The 14,657-nt window shown below is 42.0% G+C and overlaps 1 protein-coding gene across 4 annotated transcripts in view; it reads right to left on the reverse strand.

Moving 5' to 3' along the window:
* Positions 1 to 9,779: 9,779 nt before the first annotated feature.
* Positions 9,780 to 14,657, reverse strand: part of SLC16A3 (solute carrier family 16 member 3) — a 36,437-nt gene continuing 31,559 nt past the window's right edge. For all 4 annotated transcript variants that reach the window (XM_084647183.1, XM_084647184.1, XM_084647182.1 and 1 more), the window contains exon 5: positions 9,780 to 13,653. In XM_084647183.1, coding sequence (XP_084503309.1) covers positions 13,367 to 13,653 — 287 coding nt within the window. In that variant the 3' untranslated portion in view covers positions 9,780 to 13,366. The remainder of the gene's footprint in view (positions 13,654 to 14,657) is intronic.

A 14,657-nucleotide genomic window follows, 5' to 3' on the forward strand; every position in this document is an offset into this window, starting at 1 on the left:
CCTCAAACTCCCTTATCCTTCTTCCCAGAGCCACGTAGTCCGCAGTAAGGTCATTCCTGGCAGTATCATTGGTGCCCACATGGAGAAGTAGGAAGGGGTAGCGATCCAAGGGCTTGATAAGTCTCGGCAGTCTCTCCATCACATCATGAATCCTAGCTCCTGGCAAGCAGCAGACTTCTCAGTTTTCCCGGTCGGGGTGGCAGATAGATGACTCAGTCCCCCTTAGGAGAGAGTCCCCGACCACCAACCACCCGCCTCCTCCTCTTCGGAGCGGTGGTCATGGAACCCCCATCCCTAGGACAGTGCATCTCATGCCTTCCAATCGGTGGAGTCTCCTTCTGTTCCCTTCCCTCAGATGTATCATCTAGTCCACTCTCCGCATTAGTACCTGTGGAGAACAAGAGAACGGTTGCTTACCTGAATCTGCGCTGCTGGTACATGGACACTCCCCTTTCTTCTTCTGGAGGTCACATGCTGCCAAATTTCTTCACCGTCCTCCTGTCCCCGCAGTGCAGCCTGTTCTGAATCTTCAGAACATTGTGCCCGTAGAAGCATACCCTGACGTCTGTCCAGGAAATCTTCAGTTTCTCTTATGCAACGCAGGGTCGATACTTGTTTCTCCAGACCTTGAACCTTCTCTTCCAATATGGAGACCAGCTTGCACTTTGTACAGACAAGGTTGCTTCTGTCCTGTGGAAGAAAGACAAACATGACACATCCAGTGCAGGTCACAATAGCTGAACGCTCCCCAACCATATTACCTTCCTTCTACGAGCTCTCTCAGAGTAACTACTCAGAGAAGCTGGCAAGATGTAAGCCCCAGTGGACTCTCCCCAGGGGAACTCCCAGGCAAACTCCCTCTGTTAGCCTCTCTGCTGTTTGCTGTTCAGCTGGTTTGCAGCTGACTGGCTTTTTATAACATGGCCTGCTTTGGTGAGATAACTGGCTCTGTGGATATGGGGAAAGCGGTGGATGTGATACATCTTGACTAGCAAAGCTTTTGATACGGTCTCCCACAGTATTCTTGCCATCAAGTTAAAAAAGTATGGATTGGATGAATAGCCCATAAGTTGGACAGAAAGCTGGCTAGATTGTTGACCTAAAGGGGTAGTACTCAATGGCTTGATGTCCAGTTGGCAACCGGTATCAGAGTGTCCCAGGGGGGGTCGGTCCTGGGGCTGGTTTTGTTCATCTTTAATCTGGATGATGGGATGAATTGCACCCTCAGCAAGTTTGCAGATGACACTAAGCTGGGGGGAGAGGTAGATACACTGGAGGGTAGGGATAGGGTCCAGAGTGATCTAGACAAATTGGAGGATTGGGCTAAAAGAAATCAGATGAGGTTCAACAAGGACAAATGCAGAGTCCTGCACTTAGGAAGAATCCCATTCACTGCTGCAGGCTGGGGACCGACTAGCTAAGCAGCAGTTCTGCAGAAAAGGACCTGGGGATTACCGTGGACAAGAAGCTGGATATGAGTCAGCAGTGTGCCCTGGTAGCCAAGGCGGCCAACAGCATATTAGGTGGGCTGTATTAGTAGGAGCATTGCCAGCAGCTCGAGGGATGTGATTATTCCCCTCTATTTGGCACTGGTAAGGCCACCCCTGGAGTATTGTGTCCAGTTTTGGTCCCCCCCACTACAGAAGGAATGTGGACAAATTAGAGAGAGTCTAGCAGAGGGCAATGAAAATTATTAGGGGGCTTGGGCACATGACTTACGAGGAGAGGCTGAGGGAACTGGGGTTAGTCAGTCTACAGAAGAGAAGAGATTTGATAGCAGCCTTCAACTACCTGAAAGGGGGGGGAGGGGTTCTAAAGAGGATGGAGCTCGGCTGTTCTCAGTGGTGGCAGATGACTGAACAAGGAGCAATAGTCTCACTGTGTAGTGGGGGAGGCCTAGGTTGGATATCAGGAAACACTATATCACTAGGAGGGTGGTGAAGGACTGGAATGGGCTACCTAGGGAGGTGGTGGAATCTCCACCCTCAGAGGTTTTTAAGGCCCGGCTTGACAAAGCCCTGGCTAGGATGATTTAGTGGGTGTTGGTCCTGCTTTGAGCAGGGGGTTGGACTAGATGACTGCCTGAGGTCTCTTCCAACCCTAATATTCTATGAAATCTCCTTCATGGAGTAGAACAAAACCTTCATAAATTTAATAGTGGCCCCCAAAGATACTGCATGGCATTGCAACAGCTGTCACATCATCATCTGGGCTTCATGAAACAGATGGAGACACGAAGAATTGGCTGCATGTGGCATTGAAGCATGGGATATACAATCCTAAGTACCGTACGTCCTATGAGAAGGGCCTGGCAGGATTGGGCTGTGAATGGGTAGTGATTGTATTTAATAGGGATTTGTTCATTTGGGAGTTTGTAAATATTATTGTTCATTGCATATTAATGTAAAGAAGGCTGTACAGTGATAGCACCATTATATGCTAAGACAGTCTAATAGTTGGGGGTCACTTAAAATAATTAAACTTTGATGAGGTGGGCTAACAATGATTTTCTAATTTTGTCAAGACCATCACTTTTGTGGCAGAATGTACAGTAGGTAAGAGACTTGTTTAAGAAATTCAACCTTATCTATGAATTTCCTGTTTCTAACATTTGGCCATGTTAAATACTTGGGCTATGGGGGCAGGGACTAGCTCTAGCCACCCAGCTTTCCTGTCCTTTTCATGGCTTGCAGTGGAATTGAAAAGAATGACAACTAACAGCCTATGTAAGGAATGCACTGTTTACAGACACTGTGTTGTCCTAAGTACACCAACATAACCCCCACACCTCTTGTTAAGGTGATTTTATTATGGCTGCATAGCAGAGAAGTTACATGGGCAGGGGGAGTATTTCATTGTGTAACTTCCACTTTTTTGTCAACAAAAAGTGGACTTTTATCAATAAAACTGTACGCTGTAGACAAGGCCTTGGTTGTTTTTTCCATGTATGTATGTAGCGCTTGCAGAAGAGGTGAGGACATATCTCTTCAAACTTCACTTCCTCTCTGTCTCAATACGTTAACACTTTTATGTAGTTACATTGGTGCACCTGGACTCTCACTATAGGACAGTGAATTTTAAATTGGCATAGGGAAAGTAGTAAACTGTCACCACCCATTTAAAACAAAAATCATATAGCCGTTATTGCATGGCTGTAGGCTGACAAAACTGTAGAATTCCCGTTTTCTGGTTTCATCAGCACACAGTTGCTTCAAGCTATGCATTCCATGTTCAGCAGCCCTCTGTGGGAAAAGCCCAGTATAAAATTTAGATATCAAATAACTTTTCCAATACTGATTGCTACTACTGTTTTGAAAATATCAAACTGGTGGGCATCATAATCTCTTCCTGACTGAACAAAACTTTAAATAGATGGTTGTAGTGGTTGTATATAGCGAATAAATGTCATATCACATTAAATGTTTTAAACAAAACTAGATTTTTCTTGTTATACCACCTCTCCAATACAAGAATGTTGCTAGTAAAAATAAGGTGATTCTAACAACGTGTTTCTCCCACATTTAATAAAAATTTTTAAACTTTAGCTGAGATTTAGAGAATTCAAAATTATTTTGACTGAGCAACAGAGCTTGAACTGTTCACAATTTTTTTTTAAACTGTCCCTTAGCTTTATAACAGATCTTCCTTTGCCATCTGCACTGCTGCTATCTGCTTCACACTCATTCAATACTAAAATTATCTGTGGGAAAACAGAAAACATTGACAGCTATCTAATTTTAATAGTGTTCAGCGATATAGCGAGCTACTCAATATAAACAAAAATCTAGATTTAACCTAAGTTGAGGGAAGCATAACTCAACAAGAACTTAGTCCTACAACAGAAATTAGGTTCCAGAATTTACGGATTTAGACAAATTGATATTAAGGCTCCAGAGTGTTTTGCTACTAGGAAACATAGTATGCCCATTATTAAATTAACCATTTTTACAAAAGTAGTAACAAATAATCACTGGAATTACAATCACTGTGAAATACTGAATGAGCTCTTGCTCCATATCCATACCACAGCCTTCTATTAAACATTAAAAGACTTCAGCTTCTATCAGCATCCATTAGTGCAGACCCTAGTTCTGTAGAGTCCCATGGATACCACTAGCAGATGCCAATGCAGGACTGTTGCCTAAAGATGCACAGTTAAGTACTCAAGTTAGGCCCTGTTAGTGTTAAGTTGCATGCACACTTTTCATTGCCCCTTCTATGCATGCAGCTTTATGAAAGACTTTAAATGTTACATGTGCTTTCAGATACCTTAGATAAGTTATAGTGTGGACATACACTTAAGTTATGCCGACATAGCCTATGTTGCTTGGGGGTAGAAGTGGGGTAAATAAATCACTCCTCTGAGCAACATAATTTACAACATAAGCATTGGTGTGGACAGCACTATATCAACAGGAGAGCTCTCTCCCATTGGCATAGAGCAGCTACATTAGAGAGCTTACATAGCTGCATCAGTGCAGGAGTGCCCCTGTGAACTCTCTAATGTAACTGTATCCTTAGACTAATTTTGTCATCCTGCTGCGTGACATACGTTAACAACTAACTGTCAGGGTTAGGAAGAAATTCCCCATGGACCTATACCATCCTCTGAAGAATGTTAGCACTGGTCACTTTTAGACAAGCTGAACTAGACAGATGGTCTGAACTTGTATGGTAATTTCTGTGCTCACACTGTACAAGGAGAACCTTCTACCTATAATCTCCAGTATAGACTTTACAGCTGTAATATCTCCATCCATGTACTTTACTTCTCTGTGCCTAGGTGTTAGGCTTCACAATGAGGTATTCCTACTGTCCATAAGTAGGTGTTCCATACTGTCCAGGCCTGTTCTGAGCCTAGACTTAGGACACCCTTCAGGGAAAAAACCTTCCAGAATTCTCTGTCTCCAAAACTGTGCTGATGGCAGAGTCCAGGGCTCCCTTTGCAGAGGAGTTTTCCATATGATTTAAAAATCTTTTGTAAAATAAACTTGTTTGTTGGCTTCAAGGTTTTCTCAAAACCACTAAACCCAACGTTTTCTTTTGGCTTTCTGAGGAGTGTTTCAAGGGCAGCAGCTTCCCATCCAACTCAGAGATTGCAAACAGAGAAAAGGGGAGGCAGAACAGCAACAAATATGCCCAATTCTTACCCCACCACCACCCCTGGCAGGGCTCTGGGGGTAAAGGTGAGGTATCCAACTGACATGTTGGTAAGGAAAGATGATGCAGTAGGCAGCAGGGCAACAAGACCGGGAGCCAGGAGTATGTGACTATGGGTAAGTTGGTTTTTTCCCTAAATTTTTCTCATTACCCTCACTGTTAAAATATGGCACTTTATTTCTTGTCAGAATTTGTCTAGCTTCCACTTATGCCTTGTTGGATCTTCTTATATCTTTTCTCTGTTAGATTGAAAGCCCAAGATTAAAATTTTATTCCCCATATAGGCACATATAAATTGGGATCAAATCACACTTAAACCTTTGCTTTAAAAAGCTAAATTGAGTGATCTCTTTGAGCATGAGCCTTTCATAAGGCATGTTTTCCAATCTTTTAGTCAATCTTGTGGCTTCTCTCTGAACCAGCTCCAATTTACCAACATTCCAGTGCCAAATACAGAGGTAATATAACCTCCCTATTCCTACTTGAGATTCCCCATTTATACATCCAAAGATTGCATTAGCCTGTGTCACACTAGGTGCTCCTGTTCAGCTGCTTATCCATCAAAATTTTCAATCTTTTTCAGTGTGTCTCCTTCCCAGGACAGAGATCCCCTTTTCTGTAAGCATGGCCTACATTCTTTGCTTTTATATGTATACATTTGGCTGTATGAAAACACAGTGTCTACCTGCGCCCAGCTTACCAAGTGATCCAGCTCACTGCATCAGTGACATGTCCTCCTCATTGGTTAACACTCTCCCATTTTTGTGTTATCTTCAAATGTTATCAAAGTTTTCATCCAAGTCACTGATAAAAATATGAAATAGCATAAGGCCGAGAATGGATCTCTGTGGAAGTCCACTAGAAACACACAGGCTTGATGATGATGATTCCTCATTTATCATTACGTTTTGTGACCGGAGATAAGGTGGGTGAGGTAATATCTTCTACTGGACCAACTTCTGTTGGAGACACACAAGCTTTCACTACACAGAGCTCTTCTTCAGGTTTGGGAAGCTTATTCAGAGTTGCAGCAAATCAAGATATAAAATCTTGGTCCAGACTGTATTATTATAATCTCTTGGTGAACACATTTTAATGTTCTTCAGCAGCCACCTAATGATGCGGTCTGAAAAACTAGTCAGTCGCTATCTATACAGAAGTACGCGTTCGCTTAAAAATATATACAAACTTAATTATAGGCCATATTCACATAGAGAATTTGCTTCTAACACCCTCACACCCCAGCCCACTCTGGCCTCTGCGTACCATTTTTTTTTTTTGCTGCTTCCTGATGACCCTGGGCATAGGATGCATGCTAGAGTGGACCTGAGGGCAGAGGATGGGGTGGTGGGGATGTTGTTGGGCTGTAACTCACACCATTGCAGTCATTCTTTCTTGCACTGCAAGCTGTAGGCAGCCTGGGTACTATACAGAGGGTACTGTAACTTAAAGCAGCCTGTCCTCACAGTGGCTTAAGTTACACCAGAAGATGATGTGGCCCTTGCAGAACCCATGATTAGGAAGGCACAAAAGTAGCTCTAAAATCCCTTTGCCCTCCTCTCCTTGGGCTACCCCCCTTTGAGACACAGCACAGAACCTCAGCCAAAGACACAATGCCTCAATCTACCAAAAATAAAACACTTTCCCTCTCCTGCTATCCCAGTTTCCTCACAGGAAAAGCTTGTGAGAACAGATAGGCTTTGGAACATGCCCTGAAGCCCAGTGAATCTGGACTCCTTTGGAGCAGGAGGGATAAGTAGTTTTCAGAACTGAGGCTTCCTCAACTGGGAATCTCCAGTACTATCCCCTCCCATTTAAATCTAGAGGATGTTTGTTTGATCAATCCATCTGATTGCAATCATCAGAGTATCATATGAGGATAGCAACAGGTCCCTATGGCAGCCAACCAGTCAAAACACTTTGGGCCTCATAGGTCAAAGGCAGTTCCTTAAAACATCACCTGGAAACGAACTGGAAGCCAATGCTGACTACAGCTTACAAGCTTAACATGCTCTCTACAGAAAGCACTGTGAAAATGTGTGGCCTCCTCCTGGGTGCTCCCATGTAGCTTCAGGACAGCCCTGCAAATGGCCCCTTACCTCAGTTTCCCTTTTGGATAATCTAAAGGTCTCTATGCCAGCATGTCCTCAAGTTTATCAACATAATGAAAGATTGCAAAAGTCCATAACCAAAAGTTCCACAACATAATCAAATCTCCTAGTGCATGTAGTCTTTTCTAGTCCATCAACAGAGAACGTACCAAATGCCAGTGTCTTCCACCATGCCTGGACTCTTACTCAGTCCACCTCTATCCCTCTGCCAAGACTGCTGCCCTGAGCCCTTCCTTCTGGAATACAATGCTGCTCTTCCCAACAGGAGCTCATGCAGCCTCTCTGCTAGGCACCTCCTATTATTCCTCTCGGGCACAGCTCACCACCAAGGACATGCCAGCAAGTAAGGCCCACTGCTGCTCCCCCTGCCTTCAACCCTCTCCCGCCCTCGGCTCCAGGTCTCCAGCCTGGAGCCAGCAGGCATCTCCTGCGGCTCCACCTGTCTTTAGTCCTCCCACCCTGGCTCTCTTGCTTTGCTGCCCTTTCCCAGGAACCATCTCTCTGTGATCACTCTGATCTCCTGTTCTGTCTCCTCTGAGTCAGTTTGTGGTCTCCTGACTGACTCTCCAGGCCTCTTACAGCTTCCTGTTGCTGTCCTGCTCTTTTAATTGGCCCAGATATGGAGTACCTAGAGTGGAACAGGAGAACCGAGTCCAGTTTCCTTGAAGGGACCAGCTACTCTGAAAGAACTGCCATATTCTATACTAGCTCCAGGTTCCAAATGGTCTTAAGGTGTAGTCCCATCTAACGTGCATTCTGTCATTAAATTGGAAGGTGACAAAGATCTGGACCACTGTGCTGAGGTCCCCATTTCCAAAATAAAACGTTGTTACCTAGTAGTTAAGTGCAGATGAGGACAAGCATTCTATTCCTATGATGCTATAGGCAGTATCCAGCAGCAAATGAACAGCCAACAGGCCCCATAAGTTGTAAACCTGAGTATCAAAGAAACTCCTCACTCAAGGTAGCTAATTTTCCATAGCTTATTTTCTGACACCATAACATTGACAACAGAATAAATATTTATTCACTACATTTGCAACAGTTGACTATAAAAGCATAAAACAAATATAAATATAAATCCACACATCTTACATTAAAGTGCATTTACTAAAAAGCAGGGACAAAAAGTGATCTTACTTGCGTGAAACTGACATGCATGCTCCCCTCCCAACACAAATAAAACAGACACAAAAATTCTGCACTTACAATTTTTGTAGTGTACAAGAGCTTTGTTCTTCTGGAAACCCTCCATCACCACAGCCTGGCCTTAAACTAAAGCTGCTTTTTGGGAAATAAAAAGGCATATGCTTGAGTGCGATGGAGTTTTGTTTCTTTTAGAAAGAATTCACATACACTCTACAAGAGTGGGATGGTTTTGTTTGTTGCTTCGATAGGGTTTAATATATATTAACATTACTGACAGTTAGGATTTTCCAGTCCTAGATGCTAGACATCCCTCATTCTCAGCTCTAGGAGAGCTGGCTAATTTACTAGCAGCTAATGTTGATTCTGTTGCTACAGTATTTATAAGAAGGAAAAACAAGGCTCCTGCTCACTATTTTAAAGGACTGTTGCATTATTTAAAGATGTTTGGTTCAATTGGTTTTCTTGTATTGCCTCCAAGTGGATACATTATGTTATGTTTTTATTTAGAACTAGAATTAAAAGTAATTAATACTTGCTGTTGCATAGGAGGTGGCAATGCAGCCTTGGTAACTCCTCACTTCACCTTGAAAAATATAGAATGTAACTGGCCGCTGCTCCTCCACTTTACTTTGGGTTTGCATAGGTTAGGTTTGTGTGCACATGCACACACACAAACCTATGTAGATACACTATATTTCTTGCATAAGGAAATAATTGAAGGGCCCAAGATCAAGACAATCCAATCTAAAATATTTAACTGTAATCTCTATTGTAAACAATATACAGAAGGTACAAAGGTGAAAAAAAAACCTTAAATTATAATGTACTGTATATTGTACACCAAAAGAGCAAGTTTTTTTCTATTCCTCATTATTTTCAAAGAAAGCAATGAAACTCCTTTACTTCTACAATATTGCACTTAGATTTTGCATCTGTATATTCAGACGGTTTTCCCCCATAAACCAGTTAAATATGTTCCCAAACCATAGAGCCAGAGAAATTATAATTGTTCAAATATTTTGGGATGCAAAAAAGAAGTATTGGTTTCTCTGAAATTTGTGAGTTAAAAAATATTATTTTTCAAAGTATAAGATGTGCTAGTCTGCAAGACCCTGTCTCCTATGCCCTTAAGATTTGCTAATCATGGAATGTTATAAAAATACATTGTGAATATATGGTGGGCTACTGAATTCAATCACATAAAGGTTACATAAGTTGACCACATTGAGGTCTTGTGCTACTATTGAGGCACTGTGCCCCCCCAGTGAAGTAGTTAAGGGCTACACCTCATGTTCCAACTTTAAAAAGTTGGACCTATAGCATGTGGAAGTTAAAACAGAAGTAGCATTTCAGAGTAAGTGTTTTTATAAAGAGATTTATTGTCAATTTATAGTAAATATAATACTGGGTTAGTTTTTCAAGATGTAATGGCTCTAAAGGAACATTTTCCCCTTTCCCATGTCTTGACAAAGCCCTGGCTGGGTTGATTTAGTGGGTGTTGGTCCTGCTTTGAGCAGGGGATTGAACTAGACCTCCTAAGGTCTCTTCCAACCCTAATATTCTGTGATTCTCAACCAGGGATATATGTGCCCCTGAGGGTCCACAGAGGTCTAGATATTTGCCTAGTTTTACAACAGACTACATAAAAAGCACTAGCGAAGTCAGAAAAAACTAAAATTTCATACAGACAATGACATGTTTATACTGGGCAATATACTATACACCAAAATGTAAGTAAAATATTTATATTCCAATTGCTTTATTTTACAATTATATGGTAAAAATGAGACCGTAACCAGTTTTTCAGTAATAGTGTGCAGTGACAGTTTTGTATTTTTATGTCTGATTTTGTAAGCAAGTAGTTTTTAAGTGAAGGGTAACTTTGGGGTATGCGAGACAAATCAGATGCGTGAAAGGGGTACAATAGTCTGGAAAGGTTGAGAGTCACTGATCTAGGTTCGCAAAAAGAAAAGGAGTATTTGTGGCACCTTAGAGACTAACCAATTTATTTGAGCATAAGCTTTCGGCATCCGATGAAGTGAGCTGTAGCTCACGAAAGCTTATGCTCAAATAAATTGGTTAGTCTCTAAGGTGCCACAAGTACTCCTTTTTTTTTTGCGAATACAGACTAACACGGCTGTTACTCTGAAAACTGATCTAGGTTGTCCTCCTGTATAGCTTGACAAAGCCCTGGCTGGGATGATTTAGCTGGGGATTGGTCCTGCTTTGAGCAGGGGGTTGGACTGGATGACCTCCTGAGGTCCCTTCCAACTCTGATATTCTACGATAGCAAAGGCCACCACCACCACCCAGCAACTGCCCACTAAACGCAGCTGAAATGAGACACAAAAGTGTTACAACCCACAAGAGACTAGACTTGTGTGCATATGGGCACATACTCTGCAGCTTCTCTTTTCCCCAACACTATTTTCATAATATATTTGAAGGATTCTCTTTATTCATATTAAAAAAAAGTGTTCTGCATAAGGCTATGCTTTAGTCATGGGTATCTTTAGTACAAATCATGGACAGTTCACAGGCAATAAAGAAAAATTTACAGCCCATGACCTGTTCATGACTTATACACATGACTAAATCTTGGGGAGCAGGCACTGCTAGAAGGAGAGCTCGGGGGGGGGGTGGAGACGGGGACCCAGGGGGAGGACCCGCTGTGGGGTGTCTCAGGGGGCTGTTGCTCAGTGTTCTGACAGTGGCTGCTTCACTGCTCACATGGCCCCCAGGGCCAGCTGCACTGGCTGCTGCTCAGGTGGTCCCCAGGGCCAGCTGCCCGGGGCAGTCCAAGCAGTGGCTGGCCCTAGGACCACCTGAGTGCCTGGTTGTGGAGCTGTTTCAGCAGTGCTGTCTCCAGGGCTACCTGAGCAGCAGACCCTGGAGCTAACTGCTTGAGCAGCCCTAGGGTGAGCCACACTGGCCACTGCAGAAGTCACAGGGGTCATGGAAAAATCACAGATTCCATTACTTTTATGACCAACACAGAACGTTGCTTCTTTGTTTAATAACAGCTGAAACACTAGAGGCCACTGTCCAAAACACTGACCTGTATGGTAAGAATAGCTAAGAGGAAGCTATGCCATGTGGTCTGAGGAGTTTCCTGGGACTTTTATAGCAAATGCAGGGTCTAGGGCAATGATTGGTGGAGCTGTGTGTGTGTGTGTCTATTTGGGGTGTTTTTAGCGCAAGAGGAGCACACACCAAACAGCAGGTCCCAGGGCAAAAAAGCCAAGGACAGAGACAGAACAAGCTCTGGGAGTGTGGTATTCAGAAAAGCTAAGGCCAAGTTTACACTGTAGTAACTATATCAACATAGCTATGGTGCGCTAGCCATGCTGGCATAACCCTATAGCATAGCTACAGTGACAAAAAGTCCCCCTCTCTCCACTGTAGGAGCACCACCTCCCTGAGCAACCATAGCTAGACTGACAGAAGAACTGTTTTGTCAACCTAGATGCTTCTATAGGAGGAGGTTAGGCTGGCATAACTATGTTGCTCAGGGAAGTGGATATCTCCCCACCTCCCAAAGTGACATAGCCATGTTGACCTAAATTTTAAGAGTGGACCAGGCCAGAGAGAGAGAGCACTTTTGGGCTAAGTGATTGGAAATGTGGCTTAGACTTGTAAGCAGGGACATTGTCTCTTATTGTTTGAGTCCTGCTTCATTTAAGGAAACAGGACTTTGTACATTCTTTGTAAATAAAAGATTGCATCAAGTGAACCACCTGACTCCATCACCAATTTTGGCTCTGAATTGAAATAACCTGCTAGACTCCAAATTTTTAATTGAACCAATCAGGTCAAAAAGGGGTGTAATTCAGGCATAGGGCCAAATCCTGCTCACCTTACTTATTCAATTAGTTCTATTAAAGTCAGTGAGACTATATACAGGGATGATATCAGATAGATTTTTCCCCTAACAGCATTACAGAATGAAAAGAGTAACTCAGGGAGTTACTCTTAATTAATTTTTAGTGCTCTGCTTCTTCACATACCCTAAATACTAGTAAAGTCAGCATATTGCTGTACAAAAGTGAGGAGTCAATCTCATGCTGACATCTAATAGCACAGGATGTAACAGCTGCTAAAGTTGTGAGACTTTTCAACCAATTTCAGAAGCAGATGCCTGCATGTGTCAGCACAATAGTTACAGCAGTGCACATAGGCTGTAAAGAAAACAAGGTAAGCCTATGTAAGGATTAATACTGCTTGTTTCATTTTCTTTAGGTGCTATTTAGGAATAGCAGTTATGTGATTTGTTAAGAACAGGGTCTCTGAGTGCCTTTCAGTGTACAGTATTTATAATAAAAATCCCAATTAATAAAATTGAGTTTAGCTAAAATTCAGAAATACTTTGTTTTAAGTAAATGTAAGAGATATTATTCTTATTATCCAACTTAGATTAGGGCTGAGCCAAAGGAAAAAAAAAAATCTAAAAAACAGTAAAAGTAAGAAGTTTCAAAAACCTACTGGAGACCAATAAGTTCCTGAGAATTCCCCTCCTGCCCCATATCACATTCTTTCTCCTTGAGAAAGAACACAGAAAGGGAAGTTACATTTAATTGCACCACAAAAACACAATTAATTTCACCCCACTGAATGAAAATGTTCATATAATTCCTCTCTAATACAAAATATATTTCCTTCCAAGTGAGAATTTTCTGGTGATGCATAGCAGGATTTCTACATGTGGTTACAAAGGCTGCTTAGTTTACTTAAAATGTTATACAAGCAGAGCTCCACATCTCACTGATAAATCCAGTTTTAGGTGAAAAGAATTCCTAACAAAGCTTCCAAACAGTGATTTGATTAGCTGATTGGCCCCCAGTTGGTCAAGCAGATGGCCCAGCCCTAAACTAGTTCAGTTTCTAAAATAAATAGTATTGAAATTCTTTCACTCTTCCCTAAATGCTTTGCCACTCATCCTGTGTCACTCACACACACGTTTCTGGGTTAGTTACAACTTCCCCATTTTTTTCAGGTTCATCTTTCAGAAATTGTTCTACTTCAATAGAGTCCACCTTGGCATCTTCAGGTGTTTTGTCTTCGGATTTGTTTAACTCTTCTCTTTCTGCTGCCTCCTCTTTTGTTTGTGGCTCTTCTGATTTTTTCTTAACACAGAAGAAGTTTCCTAAAGCCAGCACAAGGGCTGAAGTAACAACTTCAACTCCAGCAATAATAAAAACAAACATATACCTGCCTGTTGCATCCAAGAGTTTGCCTGAAAGACAAAATTCACAGGTAATTAACAAAAAATGCTTCTCTTATAATGAAGTTAATGAGATTAGTTTTGTTTAAAAAAAGAAATTTCCAAAGGATTCTTGAAGTGAAAAATCTTACAGGAATACTGGCATTTTGAGGTAAGATTTGCAAAAGTGCCTACAATTTGGGAACATAGGCCCTACTGAAAGTCTGTTCCCAAATCACTTAGGTGCTTATGAAAAATTTACCCTTGAAGTCCAGTTAATTTTTAAAATGAGTCAAAATATTGTCACATACATTATGTGCCCTTGGGTTCCTGGCTAATATCGGTCATTTTACAGTTGCACTTTCCTGTTTTTTAAAATGTTTCTTCCCCTCCCCAGTTTTGTGTCAAAGACCCACATTAACAAAAGGGGATAACTGCCAAGCTAACTATGGCGTGAGGTGGGGTGAGGGTGTGTGAAACTGACTGTATACAATGTGCTGTCAAATGGACAAGGTAAGCAAATTGGAAAAAAAAATAGCCAACTTCTTTCAATTCTATTAATCTTACATAACAGTTTATAACAAAAGACCAAAAAAAAAAGTGATTTAAGTGATTTATAAAGGATCTGATTTTGCATCCTTGCCTTCACTATGCTTCTCTGTTTGCACATGAAATTTTCCAGGCCCATTGTTTACATTTAGAAATTTATGTACCTGATTGCACTTGTGAATCACAGAACTGGAAGGGACCGCCAGAGGTCCTCTAATCCTGTCCCCTGCACTCAAGGCAGGACTAAGTATTCTAGACCACCCCTGACAGGTGTTTGTCCAACCTGCTCTTAAAAATTCCCAATGACTGAGATTCCACAGCCTCCCTTGGCAATTTATTCCAGTGCTTAACCACAGTTAGGAAGCTTTTCCTAATATCCAACCTAAACCGCCCTTGCTGCAATTTAAGCCCATTGCTTCTTGTCCTATCCTCAGAGGTTAAGAACAATTTTTTCTTCCTCCTCCTCGTAACCACCTTTTATGTACTTG

Source organism: Lepidochelys olivacea (genome assembly GCF_965140295.1).
Source record: "Lepidochelys olivacea isolate rLepOli2 genome assembly, chromosome: 14".
Lineage (NCBI taxonomy): Eukaryota > Metazoa > Chordata > Testudines > Cheloniidae > Lepidochelys > Lepidochelys olivacea.